The sequence below is a fragment of the Aspergillus saccharolyticus genome (genome assembly GCF_003184585.1).
Source record: "Aspergillus saccharolyticus JOP 1030-1 unplaced genomic scaffold BP01scaffold_29, whole genome shotgun sequence".
Lineage (NCBI taxonomy): Eukaryota > Fungi > Ascomycota > Eurotiomycetes > Eurotiales > Aspergillaceae > Aspergillus > Aspergillus saccharolyticus.
Window position 1 is genome coordinate 173,671 of NW_020290639.1, and position 16,640 is coordinate 190,310.

General features: G+C 51.6%; 5 protein-coding genes across 5 annotated transcripts; 2 read left to right on the forward strand and 3 right to left on the reverse strand.

Moving 5' to 3' along the window:
- Nucleotides 1-1,102: 1,102 nt before the first annotated feature.
- On the reverse strand, nt 1,103-1,954 carry BP01DRAFT_345481 (sulfotransferase family protein; the record flags this gene model as incomplete). The annotated part of the gene is made up of 1 exon (XM_025573602.1): nt 1,103-1,954. Exon 1 carries the CDS (start codon nt 1,880-1,882, stop codon nt 1,103-1,105), a length of 780 nt encoding a protein of 259 aa, XP_025429109.1. The 5' UTR covers nt 1,883-1,954.
- Nucleotides 1,955-2,695: 741 nt separating this feature from the next.
- BP01DRAFT_108944 (MOSC domain-containing protein) lies at nt 2,696-3,835 on the reverse strand. Its single transcript, XM_025570302.1, has one exon. The coding sequence runs from the start codon at nt 3,632-3,634 to the stop codon at nt 2,762-2,764; it is 873 nt and encodes a 290-aa protein (XP_025429110.1). The 5' UTR covers nt 3,635-3,835; the 3' UTR covers nt 2,696-2,761.
- A 201-nt stretch (nt 3,836-4,036) lies between these two features.
- Nucleotides 4,037-5,973, reverse strand: BP01DRAFT_375729 (cytochrome P450; the record flags this gene model as incomplete). Its single annotated transcript, XM_025576911.1, has 7 exons — nt 4,037-4,439; nt 4,489-4,760; nt 4,813-5,042; nt 5,088-5,239; nt 5,307-5,498; nt 5,574-5,706; nt 5,769-5,973. The coding sequence occupies 7 exons, from the start codon at nt 5,971-5,973 to the stop codon at nt 4,037-4,039; spliced, it is 1,587 nt and encodes a 528-aa protein (XP_025429111.1).
- Nucleotides 5,974-7,589: 1,616 nt separating this feature from the next.
- BP01DRAFT_384825 (FAD/NAD(P)-binding domain-containing protein) lies at nt 7,590-12,579 on the forward strand (the record flags this gene model as incomplete). Its single annotated transcript, XM_025577541.1, has 4 exons — nt 7,590-7,626; nt 7,689-9,328; nt 11,067-11,565; nt 12,512-12,579. The coding sequence occupies 4 exons, from the start codon at nt 7,590-7,592 to the stop codon at nt 12,577-12,579; spliced, it is 2,244 nt and encodes a 747-aa protein (XP_025429112.1).
- A 563-nt stretch (nt 12,580-13,142) lies between these two features.
- On the forward strand, nt 13,143-15,390 carry BP01DRAFT_417536 (putative MFS transporter). The gene is made up of 4 exons (XM_025579265.1): nt 13,143-13,789; nt 13,853-14,276; nt 14,329-15,070; nt 15,124-15,390. The coding sequence occupies exons 1-4, from the start codon at nt 13,535-13,537 to the stop codon at nt 15,254-15,256; spliced, it is 1,554 nt and encodes a 517-aa protein (XP_025429113.1). The 5' UTR covers nt 13,143-13,534; the 3' UTR covers nt 15,257-15,390.
- The last annotated feature ends 1,250 nt before the right edge of the window (nt 15,391-16,640 follow it).

The following is a 16,640-nucleotide window of genomic DNA, read 5'->3' on the forward strand; positions in this document are numbered from 1 at the left end:
GGAAGAGCAGCGGGGTCTAGAACTAGGATTATTGCAGTGGTAACGCTACGTGGCTCCGCTCTGAATCCCCGGAGATTCGTGACGGATCCTTTTCTATGCCCGGCGTCCACCCAACCTATTCTAGCCTCAGTCACGGAGTACCTCCGCTGTACCCTGTGATCGGTCTCCACATCGCTTGCTTTCGGGAATTATGTATATACCGCATGGGCCTAGCTCTATTACTCAGAAGCTAGTCTAAATGACTTAGTACTACATGGTCGACCCACCCGGAAATGATTTTATTCTCCGACTTTAAAGAAACGGCTGCCGTATGGGTCTGGCCAGGATATGCTTATGCGCTAAGATTGTGTGTTAGTGAGGTGAGGTACACCCCTCTTCCATTTTCAGTCCGTTCAGAAAACGAATCCTATACCAAAATGGTTGGCATAATGGAACGGCTGAAGTCCGAAGGTAAAGAGGATATCTAATGGGTCAAACCCCCCAGGAATCAGGATCACTGAGAAAGGGGAAGTGAAGCTCCATCTCGATCGCGCAGTAGCAGCAGCCATCACAGCTTTGGCTGCAAGTTGCTTGCTCGACCAGCGATGGTTTTTGATGCCTCCCTCTTAAGCAGGACGATGGCCGCATACTTGAATTATCTCAAGTCCTTGTTGCTCTAGAGCACACATCAGGGAGCAGAAAATGTGTTCGATTATGGAGATAAGTCACCTATGGTAACTTGGCAGCTGGGTGTTAATACTACCCAATTATCGCAGTAATTTCAAAAGATGACTATTACATAGACGATTTCTAGATAGCAACGTCACCAATCTATGAGTGCGCAAACCGCCATCCTCAATACCTAAACGAATTCGCACAGCGCGAACAGAATTACACGTGCATTTTCTGATGCCAGCCAGTCAACACGAGCTTATGTCTCGCCGTGCACTCTGAAGTCTAGCAACTACATACGGCAGACCATCTAAGTCATTTTCAAAATGTCCACTCGTGCCCGCGCGATACCTTCCGAAACAATGAAAGCCACTTGTTTAAATAATGTATCTGGCGCTGTAGTCGAGAAGAAACACCATCACAATCACCGCCAGAGACTTTATCTGTCGAATTATCGCCATCTCCACCACCAAGCCAACCCCACGCCCAGCACCCCCAACCCGACCGCCCACCGTACCAAACCCCGCCGGATATGATCCGCCGCCCCTTGCTCCATCGCCTTGGCATCATTGATTCTGGGGAACGGCACATCCTTAGGAGGAACTTCAACCCCCAGCCCGCGACACAGCAGCTCCCACCCGTCCTTGACATCAAATACCACCAGCTGGTCCGCAGGCACCACCTCCTTCAACCATTCCAGATGCCGGTGGTAAACCCAGGCTTTGTCCTGCGCTTTCCCCTCGTACACGCAGCCCCACTGTGCCCGCACCAGCGAGATAAACGTCATGAAGTGTCGCATGCCGGGGAGAGGCAGCAGTACCGCCCACAGGAACCACGGCGTCACGACGGAGGCGAGGGTGTCCACGCTCTGGATCCAGGCCTGCCGGTCGCGCACAGTCACCACAACCTTTGCATTTGGGTAAAGGGTCAGCAGCTCCGGGACGAGATGCGAGGCGGGCGCGTCGGTGATTGCCGCGTAGCCGGTCGTAATCTCGCGCAGCAGTGAGAGCGTGGCCGCTTCGTCGCGTCGCAGCCAGTGCCGCAGGAGGCGGTTCCAGCGCGGCAGCTCGGTCGGTGGGCCCGCGGTGATCTGCGTGCCGCCGTGGTAGACCGGACCATTCAGGAGGTGGGCGAGCGCCGCGCTGAGGGAGGCGGTGCCCGTGCGGGAGAGCCCGGCCCCGATGACTTGGAGCTGCGTGTTGGGTTGCGGGCTGGACGGGCTCTGGCCCATTGTGTTTGTGTGAAGTGATATGAAAAGAAAAGGTAGATGAGGTACTCCGTAGAGTTGGGTGATCGGCAGGATTAAGTAAATAATTTATTGACCACCCGGGTTTCGGTGGCACAACGGTAGTACGAAAAGAAAAGCCAATAAAGAGTAGGCAAGGGATGAGTCGTTCCGCAGCTGTCAGGGGGCGCTGGGTCCAGCGGGCCAAATAAGCTCGTTCAAGTGGAAACCCAGGATTTGAAGGGCTGAATGAGTGTCAGAAAACCCGTTCGTGCCTCCAATGTCTTGCTGGTGATCTTGGGATTCTGCGAGCTTGTCCACCCAGCTAGCTTTATTCAAATCATGTGCTATGGAGGAAAAAACTCAACCCACCGTCATATGCTTCGTCTTAACTCCAGGTGCTGCTGGATGTCTGATTGCCAGGTATCCGTATGATTTCAAGATATGATTGCAGTAGGTTGTTACTGGATGTCAATTGAGACATACTGAGCCAACTTCAACCTGCGAGATTTGCGCGCCACTGTCTTTGTTCCTATTGTGGGAGAAACGAGGTAATAGGCCACAAGCGCTGAAACCTGACTTACAGCTCCTAAGACTGTAAACGAAGTTGGCATCTTTGTTTCGAGGCAATTATTTTCACATATCGAAATAATAAGAATGAATTTAGCAATGACCGTGAATGTTATGCGCTGCGGGCAGACAACTGGTTGGATTACTGTGAAAATGTAAGGGACTAGTGGGGTCAGATGACGCGGGATCGGATGGTGGCTTCCCTTCTCAATTGTACATACTCCTTCACAACCATCAATCTGAAGCCGTCAATGGCATCCATATCCTCTTTAAGCCACCCATCAAATCTTGATTGGACATATTTTCTCGAGTTCCTTAGAGTTCCGGAATGGTACAACTATCAGAGTCTGCGCTTAACCCAACAGCCATCATCCTAAGTCGCAACCATAGCCCAAACACAATCCCAACTAACAGAAACACTTTCGCAAGAATGACCACGGCGGCTGTCCCGATTGCTCGCCCCTGAGTCGTCTCCGCCCACATCGACGCTTCTCCGTTGAGACGAAACTGCATATCCTCTTCTTCTTGGGTGGCGAGTCGTTGCCGAAATACCTGCGCAATCTCCTTGCCTAGCCCAGGCAGGTCGCTGAGAACCCTCAATGCCTCGACATTCTTGCGGTCTTCCCAAAGAAACTGTCCGACTCGACTAATAGACCATTCCGGATTGATGCGATTCACTAATCGAATCTTGTCCCCCGCCTGTATGAAGCCAGGTTTCAAGACGCGCAAATACCACCCTGTCCTTCGGGTCGTCTGCGTTCGGACCGAAGCTTGCGCAAATTCAAACCGACGGTTGAGTTTGAAACATGGCTGTCGGGGCTCACTGACTTGGACTAGAACGCCTTCCGTGCCGATTTCAATGATGTCGCCGATGCAGGTGTTGGCCTCATCGAAAGAGTTGGCTGAGATATTCTCCCCATATCCACCTATGTCGAACAAGTGTGCCCGCTCGGGGACCTCGAGCTTCCAGAACTTGTAATGACGAGCACAGTATTGATGGAGAGCTTTATCAAATCCACCGTGATGCTCGTACGCCTGTTCGTCGCCGGTTATACCCTGCTCGCTGACATACACCCTGCCCTCGCATGGGGACTTCTCGATGGCTGAAGTCACAGACCCTGGGCCCAGTCGTCTGACTTTGCCAATGCGTACGCATAACAGTACGTCGTCTGCAGGTATCGGAGCCATGGAACTGGGCTCATTGATGGGATAAGACGTGAAGGAACAACTTTTCCTCGACACATGGAACTATCCGGCATGGCTCGTGGCCAAGGCTGCCTTTTGACAGGCCTTAAGACCTGTGCTTACAGAACAATTGGCACGCCACGCAGTTTCCTTTGCCTGGACATAAACAAGGCAAAGCTTTGCCAAGTGCAAATCAACACCTGTCCGTCTCCTAAACAGGGTAAGATGACGCGCAATCTCTACTAAAACAGGGCATTCCAGGCCTAAGCGCAATGGCCTCCCACCGCTCGAAAATATTTTCCTGGGCTTGATTCTCAAATCTTTAGGGTTCGCAGAGGATTACATAATGCAGCAAGACGAGAATTGGATCTTGTGACGTCCGATTTACAGAGCCACATAACCTTATCACGATTTGAGATGCAAAAGTACATGTGCATCGCTTTCCAACCACGGGTGGACTTCTTGAGCTCCACGGATCAATGTCTCATGCTGTGAACTCCGCACTTCAACCTGATAATCGAATGGTGCTGGGTGACTGATAACCCCTGGCTTGAATCTTGGGCGCTCTTGCCTGCCTTGCTCATTCATGTCATGCTTACTTGATTTGACTTCGAATGCGGTCAGAAACTGCGCAACGATGATGAAAATCGACGATTCTGCTAAGATACGTCCGGGGCAAAGTCGCCGTCCAAAGCCGAATGCCATCTTACGCGGGTCCAGCTCCGGGATTTGACCCTGCCAGGACAAAAAACGCTCAGGTTTGAATCTCATTGGGTCGTGATAAGTGCTCGGCTCATGCATAAATGCCCTTCCAGTGGATCAGCGCCACGGCGTGATACCCCAGACAAGAAGCTTACCAAACGTTAGGGAGAACGATTGACCCTTTTGGAATGAAATACCCGTGGAAGATATCGTTCTCGACATTGGTATGCGGCAATGCCATGGGAGTGACTGGCTGCCATCGAAGAACCTCCTTTATGAGCGCGTTTATGTAAGGAAGACTCGAACGATCAGCAAACGTCGGAAGTCGAGTGTTTCCAATCACCGCGTCGATTTCAGCCTGCGCCTTCTTTTGGACGTCAGGATACAAGGTCATGGCGAGAACAAAGGTTGATAGAGCCGACACAGTCTACAACATGTCTGCGATATGTGTGCGTCACATCATGGGGCGGATGGCATGCCGTGTCTGCTCCTGCACTGTATAATGACAAAGCCGTCCACTTGTGGATCGGGTCATCTCCTGCAGCGCCAGTGATTAGCTGCGATAAGAAGCAATCGGACTTTCGTTGGGTTTCAGTCTGATACTTCACAAATGCATAAGGCAGCTCTGTCATTTTTGTCAGGTTGTCGCGCCATCGCCGTGCAATCTTTTTGAAGCCGGATCCTGGTACCCAGTTCGGTACCAGTCGTACTACTGCCAGTTATTACCTGACCTCAACAAGAAAAGAGCACGTACAGCAGGGCACAAGGTCAACCAGATGCTCCCCTGGTAGAGATGATTGCGCGAACTCCTCCATTACTGCATGCGCCAACTCAATCAAGGGGTCAGACGCTTGTTTGTTGGTCTGATAACCATAGACAAGATTGAGTATGAATGATCCGGCCTCACTTACACAAGTGTTTCTGTCAGCTTTGTTTTTTTTGTCAGGTAAAACTCAAGTTGAGGGTGACCAACTTTCGAATATGTTCAATCAAGTTCCTAGGATCCTCGAGTATGCGGGATAGGAAGTGAGCTGCTTCTCGTTCTTGCATGGGCTCATATTGAGCCGCCGCCGCCGGAGACCCGATGACGCGCATTATGCTTTTTCGATGAGTTCGCAACCTTTGCGAATAAGGTGACATAGCGACAGATTGGTTCCAACCAACCCTGCCAAGTTTCGGATTTCAAATCAGTTGTCGTCAGGAGAAGTGACATACAACAAGGACAACGAAGGCGACATACATTTCGCCGCAAAGCACCTGTCGTGGTCGGGATGAATAGATGGCCCCTCTTCTTTCAAGCATTTCGAAAGCTAGATTAACATCATTCACTATCACGAATGTCTGTCTCATGACTGTCACTGAGCTGATCGGACCTTTGCCATTGTGTCAGCTGCGCACGAAAACCTCTTCTAGACTAAAACATCATGCAGCATACCGTAAAGGTCACCATGACTTAGCCAGTGAGCGTGCTCTTCTTGACCTTCTCTGGGTAGAGCGTCAAGATTCCCAATACAAGGAATTTTGCTCCTAGGGCCAGGTGGCAGCGGGGGCCTATTGGTCCATGGGCCCGCCGGGATCAAAAACAAAAGCAAGACTAGAGAAGCAAGAAACAGCACGAACAGCGCTATGGTAAGGGACATAGTGAAAATCAACTTTGATAGTAAAATGCTATTTCCGCTGATGTGTTGCAATGCTTCGACGGTCCCGACATTGTGTACAATGCACGGGTGGCCAATATATAAGCATAATCAAGAATATCTTCAGTATCAAATCAAGGCAACTTGACGATCCATTGTCTGCTTGAGATGCCAGCCACAGATTCCTTGCTGGGATCCTGACGCTTTGATCGCTTTTCATGCATGCCTGCAGAATATGGCGTTGTTTGCTCGTGCAGGAAGGCAACTGGATTAGGCAGGAATTTTGGCCAGATAACCCTGTTGCTGCATATGCAGCTCGACCAATATATCGTTGAAGCAAAGACTTCTGCAGTTAGTAAAACTCCTGCAAGGAGTCTGTGACGTCTCCGTCAAAACTGACAGCTACAGGCCTTGGGAATCACCGTTAAGTCATGTTGTGTCAAGTGCTTTTGGCGCCAAGCTGACTATTCATGGTGTATTGCAGAGTTCATGCTCAATGTCAGTTCAGGAATGTGGAGTACCCTGCTTGCATAGTGCATGGGACTACTGCGACAGAGTCCATCTGGAAGTCGAGCGGGTACTGACTCGGACAGTCTACAGAAGCCTCAGCTTATGGAGAAACTCTCTCCCACCGCGCGGGGAATTCTTGTTGGTGGACTCCAATCCGAATTGTGAGCTAGCTCGCGCAAGAAGCCAAAAGTTGTATGACTCGCGCTTGACAACGACGATCGAACTTCGAGGTCAACTTGCCTTGGAATGGACTGTTGTCCCGTGAGCCACCATGCCCTGACTCGATGCTAGGAGCCCTGGCCACTCGGAGGGACCCCTGGACCATGAACCAGTGTTCAGTGACTATGACTTAATCGAGACTTGTAGAGACTTTGTTCTAGCTCTGGAATTCCGAAGTCATTTGGCACCTGGGCCTCACTCGGATTGCGAAGCGCGCAGTTGTATGAATGAACAATGACAGACTTACAATCACTAACAAGGTGGAATGCAGCTCCGTTCACGCTTGAGTTGGTGCCCAACCCTTGATGGGGACTATCCACACCAATCTTCCACTAGCAGCCGGTAAAGTTGTCTTACAGATACATGTGCGTAGGAGTAATGAGTCGGTCGGAAGGCGGTGGCTACTTGCGGAGCTCCTGAGCCAGACAGGCCGGACAGGGGGCAGGTGAATTTTCGCTTGTCTCCTACTTTACTTGGTCTATTTGCTTACTTGCCTTTCGACAGTAAGAATAGAATTTGCGATAATTCACCCGAGTCGCCCCTGCGGTCTCAACCGCGGAACCTCGAAATTCCCCTCAAATCAATGCATGATCATATGCTGTCAACTAGTTCTGACTTGTTGGCCGAGCAGTACAAGGGTTCCATAACCTGATGTGTGTTGACTATAACTTGATCGAACATCTTATAACCTGGTTTTCGGAGCTTTGTGCCATGACGTCTCAACTTGAACGGAACATCATCAAGAGGCATCGTCATATGAAGAAAAGGGCAGACATCGCGGCACTGCGAGGGTTAAGAAGGAACCAGGTCTGGCGTTGCACACAGCAATGAGACCAGCAAGAGCTGTCGAGCCCGTTTATTCCATTCTAATACTTGTCAAGAGTCAGATAATGGCAGAGATGAATGATCTGGTGGTAATTGGTGCTGGTAAGCCAATGTCGTCTTGCGAAGATATTTCCAACTTAATCAAGTAACATGATCTGAATCAGGTCTGTATGGCCTCATGGCCGCGAAGACATATCTGGATGTTCACCCCCATGCTACTGTGGAGCTCCTTGAAGCCAACCAATCTGTAGGAGGGGTGTGGGGTCGTGATAGACTCTGCCGTGGGGTCAAAACAAACAGCATAGCGGGCAGTTATGCTTACAGCGACTTCCCCATGTCTGAGTCTCGCTTCGGGGTAAAGTGGCATCAGCACGTGCCAGGTGAGGTGGTGTACAAGTACTTTGGAGCCTTCGCAACTCAATTCGACCTCCACCGACGTATTCGTCTGTCATGCTGTGTTCGAACAGTGGAGAAGTGTTCTGACGGATCCTGGTCTATCTCGGCCACTGAAAACGGTCAACACGTCCAGGTCAGCACGCGTCGTCTGATCGTAGCAACAGGGCTAGCTTCAGAGGCTGTGATGCCCGAGTATCCCGGGTCCTCCTCGTTCGAACGTCCAGTACTGCACTGCAAAGACTTGGCCAGCCATCACGAACTGTATCACACGGCAACAACGGTCGCTGTCGTCGGAGGATCCAAATCCGCCTGGGATGCTGCCTACCAGTTCGCCTCGCTGGGCACCCGGGTGCACTGGATTCTCCGCAAGTCCGGACACGGTCCTGCTCGTCTCCTCCCAGCGCAGACCACCCCATTCCGTCTTTGGATGGAGAAGATTGTCACCACGCGATTCATGACGTGGTTGAGTCCCTGCCCCTGGGACGACGCGGATGGGTCCGGCTGGATGCCCCGGTTCCTGCAAAGGACGACCGTGGGACAATGGGTCTCGCGGCATCTTTGGGCCTGGTTCAGCACCACGTGCCTCCAGGATCCGGCCCTCGTCCGCAACGCCGAGACCCGCAAGCTTCAGCCCCAAGCCAGCAACACGCCCTTCTCCCCGGCCGGCGGCTTCAGCGCCCGCAACTACCCACCGGACTTCTTTCAGTATATCGACAGCGGCATGATCCAGATCCACACGGCGGATCTCGACCATCTCGCCCCCGCGGGCGTGATTCAACTTCATGACGGACCTGCCCTACAAGTCGACGCCTTGGTCGTCTCAGGTGGTTGGCAGCACTGGCCCACCATCAAATTCCTTCCCGGCGAGGTTCACGACAAGATGGGCTTCCCGCGCACCCGGGGCGCCCGCAACCCGCAGGCTGAGCGCATCGACCGGGAGATTCTCCGTCAATTCCAGTTCCTGAACAATGGCATCATGGACAAAGAAGCTACTGCTGCTGCCGCTGATGCTGCAGACACTGCGGCCACCCTCCCTCACCGCGATGATGCCCCCTGGCGACTCTACCGCTTCATGGTGCCCCCCGCATTCATCAATGACCGGAGCATTGGGTTCGCCGGCTTCGTAGCGACGACCCTCAACACTGTGTGTGCGCAAACTCAGGCCCTGTGGCTCACTGCGTATTTCAGTAGTAGTGGTGACCGTCGGAATGGTCTTTCCGATGGGGATGATGCCAAACTCCCTCTGCCAGCTGGTCGGGGGACACCCGAACGGATCTGGCGGGACACCTTGGTGCATTCGCAGTTCTCGCAGTGGCGGTATCCCGGCAGCTTTGGGCATCGGTTCCCAATTTGCTTTTACGAGGGCTTGCCATATGTGGATTTGTTGCTGAAGGACCTGGGGTTACGCGTGAGGAGGAAAGATGGGGTCTTGAAGGAGTGGTTTGAGAGCTATGGGCCGGAAGATTATTGTGGGATTGTGGAGGAGTGGTTGCAATTGCATAGATCTCACGTACAGTGATGCATTCGGGCTTGGTATAGGGTTCTGTGCCTTTCTCTTTGTCTTGTGGATGTTATGCCTGAAGTATACTTGCATGGACCGTGCATACTGTCAACCCGGTGGCGTGAAGGTTGTCCATGTCGGGTTCTTTAAGCATGAGTAGTACTTGATGACCCTACTTGTGTTGTCTAGTTCCGTGAGCGTCAGCAATTCTTGCCAGTGGCTTTCCTAGTATCGAGGATACTATAAGCATTTCCATTATCTTGGACATACGGCAAAGATACCTGGTGCTTGAGATTGGTTTGTCTTACTCAGCGGCTCTGCATGGATTGTCATTACCTTGGTACTCACCTTGGTTTGAACTTCAATTTGCCGAGAATATCAGTTCTCATTGTCGTTTTCCCATGCATTGAGCGTCCTGCAAGTGACCAGCCATGTCTTCACGGCAAATTTGCAGATGACTCCTTAGGTGTTGCAGTCAAGCCCGGAGGCAATCCCGCTTCTCTCCGACACTTCCGCTCGCTTCAAGAAGATGATCTGCAGGTAAAGTACTCGTATGAAGGTGGTTGAGTGAGCTGTTAAGGAAACTATTTTGCACGACCCTTCTGGCGATGGTTTCTTAGTGTGGTGAATATTTCCTGCTAGCCTCGATGCTCGCTATTTACCTCCCTTCCCTTCCCACACGGCACCGCACCGCAAGACGCAGTCAACGGAAGTCCACAATCTGGCTACCTGGTTTGACCTGCGCTCAATCACCGTACATTAACATCTGTGGAGGTAAATGTCCGGGGTTACCACTGAGGAGATCTGGTCTTGGTTCGGCGGAGGAGACCCATACGACCGAGCGGCTGCTCCCCGTGGGGAATCAAGCTTAGTCCTGGGGTGAGAAAGATGTCGGGATAGCCAACAGTGAATAGTAACCGGACCCTTGTTCGGGGGATCCCGAAGGCTTGAGGTGGTGTCGTCAAGGACCCTTTGTCTGAGACCTAGAAGTGTTGTGTCAAGATGAGTATGTATGTATATATGTATGCTGCAGGCTTTTGTACCGTCTGTCCCCGTCTTTGGCTTCTTGCTGACTCGCTGTTATCCTACCATCCACGACCGGTGGTGATAGTCCAAGACCTTGGCTTACACATGATCGGGCAGATGGCAAGGTGCTATGCACTGTGTTGTTGCGGTGTCTTTCTGACCAGTATGTTTGAGCTCACAGTTCCACCCCGTCTTGGATGGACTGTCCCCGTCTTGGATTGACACTCAGCCGGACATATGCAGGTCTTGGCTGTATTATCAAGTTAACAATACGGCTGCTTCTTGCGGGGAAAGCTCCGTGCCTCAATTCTGGATGATGACAGAGAACTGCGTTTGAGACGGCTCTCGGATGATGGAGATATGAGGACTGACATTCGCTCTGATAAAAACTGCTCTGCTGTACAATTCGCATTCGGCAGTCTCATCGGCAGCAACAGGTTTCGCTTTAGTCTTGATCTAATTGAAATAATCAACATGCGTGTCAAATAGATCTCTCTGCTTTCAGCTGCTATCAGCGTAGCCGCCCACGGCCATGTGTCGAACATCGTGATCAATTGGGTGTCCTATCGCGGCTGGGATATCAACTCAGACCCTTACAACTCCAACCCTCCGGTTGTAGTCGCCTGGCAGACCCCCAACACCGCCAACGGCTTCATCTCCAGATGCGTCCGACACTGACGACGTGATCTGCCATCTAAGTGCCACAAACGCCAAAGGCCACGCCGTCGTCGCCGCCGGAGACAAGATCAGCATCCAATGGACGACCTGGCCCGACAGCCACCACGAACCGGTCATCAGCTACCTCGCCGACGGCGGCGCTAGTTGCTTGACGGTCGACAAGACGACCCTGGAGTTCTTCAAGATCGACGGCATCGGTCTGGTGGACGAGAGCAGCCCACCCCCCCCCAGCATCTGGGGCGACGACGAGCTCATCGCCAACAACAACTCCTGGCTGGTTGGGATCCCGTCCACCATCGCCCGGGGGTACTATGTGTTGCGCCACGAGTTGATTGCTCTGCTTGGCGCGGGCAGCGAGAACGGCGCTCAGAAATACATGTCAACCTCCAGGTCACGGGGACCGGCACTGTCCAGCCGTCAGGCGTACTGGATACGGAGCTGTACACACCTACGGACGCAGGCATTTTCGTCAATATTTACCTGTCCCTTTCGACTTATGTGGTGCCTGGGCCGACTCTTATCCCACAAGCGGTTTCGGTTGTGCAGTCAAGTCCGACTATTACCGTTTCGGGAACAGCAGTGACAACAACGGCTTGAACGACGTGAACGGCGAGAAGCAATGTCTGAGAACGGTTCCTCGAGATATCAGGCTAATCCGGAGAAGCATGAGCATGATTTGCTTCCGCCCCACTTCAACAGGGTGAAGTACTTTTCGACGCGCATAATTAAAGTCTGGTATTCCCTCGCCCGACCAAGCTAGATATGCTGGCAGAAGTTCCGGTCTCCGTCCCTTCGTATACGCATTAGCTTGTACTTAGCACTGATAATTCACAATCGTTCACAGCTTTATTAATGTGTTGAGTTATGGATCGTATTATCGGCCGCTTGACTTATGGTGCGGAGAATTAAGTGGTTAGTGTGAAAGACAGCCCGTATCACCCATCAGGTTCGTCCCGTGCTTCGTTGCAACGGTGATTAGTGAATCAAAACCCTGAGCCAATTCCATGATAGGTCAAAAAGCGCGGGTCCACTCATGAGATATTGTGGCTATTGATCTGGCCTAATTCCAACTCTCCGGGGCCTGGCTCATCTAACCCTTATCTATCGCAGTACAGGCGTCGAAACTATGATGCACTAGCTGCATGAAAGTCTAAAGCAGCCTGCCGAGACAAATTTGGCATCATGCTTGGAAACTGGCATGTGTCTGGGGAAGAAGGCAGTGGATGGCCTAAGATGGGAATCAACCGCTCGCCTAGCACTACACTTGGATTAGTCTGGAGTTAGTATTTGCTTATCAAGAATTTATTACGACAAGAACGGCGAATGAATACAGGCGAACCTCTGTCTATGATGCAGCTGGACTGCACTGAGAGCTAACCGACCAAGGTGCTGTGGGGAAGGAGCAGCACCTGGAGGCAGTCATTGGCGTTGGGGCAAAGATTGCCACGAACTAGCTGATTGCACAACGTCAGCTGGGCTTGTGTTGACCGGCAGCCTCAAGGAGAAAAGCGCCACAATTCTTTGCACTGATTCTGTTGATTTCTAATGGGCAAATGCCGCTATCACGTTTGCGTCAAGCTTTGTGGGGATCGGAGACTACAACGCTTAGCAGTTCGGAGGTAAGGTGTGAAGAGGAAGGACGGAGACATCGATGCAAAGTGCACATTTGGGGGAGAAAATCCACTGTTTCTTAATGTTTGATGTAAATCTGGTACAAGAATGACATGCTTTTTTTGTCTTATGTGTTGTTGATGAAGCAATCGTCGTGTCATTCGAGAAAACAGACAGTGAGGCCTTCTCCCCACATCGGGGGTCGGAGAGAAAATCCCAAGTGGGTCAAGCCGTTCGTCCGGGGAAGACTGACAGATTAGGCGATGACCGGGGCCTACTACGGTCCTACCGGCTTTCTCCTTAGTGAGGCGGGCTTTTTTGGCTTCAATCGCTGCTTCAGCCGTCGCCACCCAACGGCACTAGACCCAACGGCACTAGACACAATCGCGACTCTGGGCCGCGCCAGGCGAGTGACTGAATTATGTCGTTTGTGGGGATCTCACCCCCCATCCCCACGCTCCTCTCCACAACTCAATGTCCAGTTATCGCCTCCTCTCACTGGCTGATGATTCGCCCCCAGACATGCGTACGCAACCCCGGACCCCCTTTACACCCCAGAGCAATTAGCGCTCGTTTAACTTGGCTCTAGCAGTGCGGATCTTGCGGAGAAGGACTGTGGGCCATGTCTCTTTCCCTTATATACCTGCACGACCCTTATCTGAGCTGCAGTCGTTTTCTCCTCACTCTTCTCTCCCCCACAAATCATTTGAAAAGTCGCCAGCGGTCGCGGCAAATCTTCAATACTTACTTCAACAAGTCGACACCTTTAGAAGCAGCGAGGTCCGCTGATCAGAAGACATGCCCTCCATCGAGATGACGGAGGACGTCCGTCCTTCTACCTCTCCCAAGACTCACGCAGAGACGCATATCGAGAAAAACAGCAGCGAATATTTCGAGAAGGTAGAAGAGGGACCCTCTTCGTATGCCGATAATGCTGCAGCATCTCTCTCACAATCACACCAAGACTATCTTATCCAACGCCATGGAACCCTAAATCTGGATCCTATTCCCAGCTCTTCGGCCGCAGACCCATACAACTGGCCCTTGTGGAAGGTATGATCATTTCCCAGAAACCTCATGCTTTCGTCCCGCTTGCTGATTATCGTTTTACTCCAGAAACTTGCCAATCTCATTCTCGTTGCCTTCCATGCCTGCATGGCTACCTTCACAGCCTCCATTATTCCCGCCTACTCCAGCATTGCAGAAGACCTTGGCGTATCCATGCAGAGAGCCAGTTACCTTACCTCATTACAGATCGCCATCCTGGGAGGTGCACCACTATTCTGGAAGCCATTGTCCAACCGCTACGGACGTCGACCAATCTTCCTCCTATCTCTCATCTGCAGTCTGGTGTGCAACATCGGCTGTGCCAAGAGCCCCACATACGCATCTCTGGCTGCATGCAGAGCCCTAACGGCGTTTTTCATCTCCCCTGCAGCCGCGATCGGTAGCGCTGTGGTTACAGAGACATTCTTCAGGAAGGATAGAGGCCGTTACCTTGGTGTCTGGACATTGATGGTTACCCTGGGTGTTCCTGTTGGTGAGTGGCACATTCTTGACGAGATTGATCTACAGTGCTGAACGTCTTTTAGGGCCCCTGATTTACGGTTTCATCACCTACAGAGTTGGCTGGCGATGGATGTTCTGGGTCTTGGCTATCATCAACGGCGTCCAGTTCATCTTGTACCTGTTTTTCGGCCCCGAGACCCGGTACATCGGCAGCAGTGCGGAGGGTATCTCCGACTTCAAAGCTCAATATCTCTCCTTCCGCCGGATCGACCCGACTCCTCTGACCTTCCGCGAATTTCTTCATCCCCTGTCCATGGCCAAGAAACCCAGTGTTATGATTCCCGCATGTGCCTACGCTATGGTCTTCTTGTTCGGCAGTGTCATGATCACTGTGGAAGTCCCTCAGCTTGTGCAAGTCAAATTTGGACTCAACGCTGAGCAGCTCGGACTTCAATTCATTGGCGTCATTATCGGTACTGTTCTGGGTGAACAGATTGGTGGCACCATGTCTGATATCTGGATGCGTCGCCGGGCACGCAAGATCCAGCACCGGCCTGAGCCCGAATATCGCCTCTGGCTCGGCTACCCTGGTGTCATCCTCACAATTGTGGGCGTGATTGTGTTTTTAGTGACTATCCAAGAGGCCAAGGCCGATCATTGGGTCGTGTCCCCTCTTGTGGGTACCGCTATTGCTGCCTTTGGCAACCAGCTGGTGACGACTGTCATGGTTACTTATGCCGTCGACTGCTACCCTGAAGATTCGGGCAGTGTCGGTGTCTTCATCACCTTTGTCCGTCAGATGTGGGGCTTCATTGGTCCTTTCTGGTAAGATTCTTGTTCATCATATTTTTCGTGAGCATTTGGCTAATTTAAACCAGGTTCCCCGACATGTTCGATAATGTGGGTATCGCCGCCAGCTCGGGGGTGGGCAGTGCCTTGATGTTCCTTGTCAGCTTCTTGCCCATTATTGCGGTGCAGATCTATGGAAAGAAGTGGCGTCCAGCCGCTTAGTATATGGCTTTACGATTTCTAGCGTATTTATGATTTGTTCAATTTCAATTTCTCAAGATAGTCATTTTCATCAAGATTCATATGGTAGTGTACCGTAACAAGTGAGGACAAGATTTAGTCATATTACATTCCAGGCTATGAACTCGTCCTCGAAGCAACCCAGTCAAGCAGTTCGTCCATGTCTCGGCGGATTCCATGTGGCAGTATGGTATCGACTACAAGTAGCTAGACATTGATCCACTCAAGGCAAGGTAATCTGGCACATGAACCCGCTGAATAATCTTCATATCCTTCCATGATCCCGAGCAGATTGTGTGGGGTTTGCCTGGGATCTCCACAAAAAGAGTCAACCTACCTCGTACTCTTTCCCTGCCTTAACCCACATGTCCAAGATTCCAAGATGATAAATCAGCTACCTGTGTTACAAGTATAGGCATCATACATATACAAGCAACCACTAAGATCCCACAGTGACAATCGATAACAATTAAGAGGCCATCTCCACGAGCCATGGCGAGGGTATCCCCAAACCACTCCGAATTGAGTTTCTTCTTCTGTCCAAGACTGTTGAATATTCGAGTCCTCTCGGCCGAACGCAACGAGTGGCAAGCCACCAGCGCCCCGGCCAGCTTTGCCCCCCAGACTCGTGGCAAAGCTTACACTATCCTCCTCTTCCGAGCTCCCTTCTTGCTGAGCAGTGATCCGTAGAATATGCCGCTGCTTGTTTGTGAAACTCATAGTATACTTTATTATACAGCATTCTCAACTCATGAAACAGGTAAGGAATAAACTGATTCAACAGCTGAAGCACCAGCATCTGAACCTCTTTAGAAAAGCCGTAAGAGTGGCGTCAGCTGCAGTCCACAATCAAGCACACAGCTCTGGCCCCTTCTGAAAGGATCTCCTTCACCAACGCCACAGCCCCATGCATTCATTTTCAGTGGGTGGTATTTGCCCCCACAAACTCTGTGCAACCAGCCACCATTCCACATCTCTCCACGTACACTCATACACGCCCACCATCACTCCCCACAGACCTCTCCACAGCGCTCACATCAGCTCTGCTGCTCCAATAGCTATGTGGGATACGAAGTCCATCCACAATCTATCGACTCTGGCTTCTCGGACGAATGGGTGTCCGTTTGTGGGGTGGGTTGGGGTGAGTTGGAGTGGGTGCAAGCTTCCATTCCTCTCCTAACTCCTCTCGTCCAGCTTACAGCCACTCAGCGAGTAAGTAGACTTACTTGCCCGGCACCCCACGGATGTATTGATCCCTGTGGAGATCTGCTGGTTTCTGGCCTATTGAAGTTATAAAGCCCATAATTTTGCCAATACCATAGCTGATTGGTGATATAGATAGCACTGCTAGTGAGCTGCATGCGGA

Excerpts from the sequence above, each read along its gene's own strand:
- BP01DRAFT_108944 (XM_025570302.1), bottom strand. The coding sequence starts at position 3,634 with ATGGCTCCGATACCTGCAGACGACGTACTGTTATGCGTACGCATTGGC.
- BP01DRAFT_417536 (XM_025579265.1), top strand. The coding sequence starts at position 13,535 with ATGCCCTCCATCGAGATGACGGAGGACGTCCGTCCTTCTACCTCTCCC. Across the intron at positions 14,277-14,328 it reads TACCCTGGGTGTTCCTGTTG|GGCCCCTGATTTACGGTTTC; the intron begins GTGAGTGGCACA and ends AACGTCTTTTAG. Across the intron at positions 15,071-15,123 it reads GGCTTCATTGGTCCTTTCTG|GTTCCCCGACATGTTCGATA; the intron begins GTAAGATTCTTG and ends AATTTAAACCAG.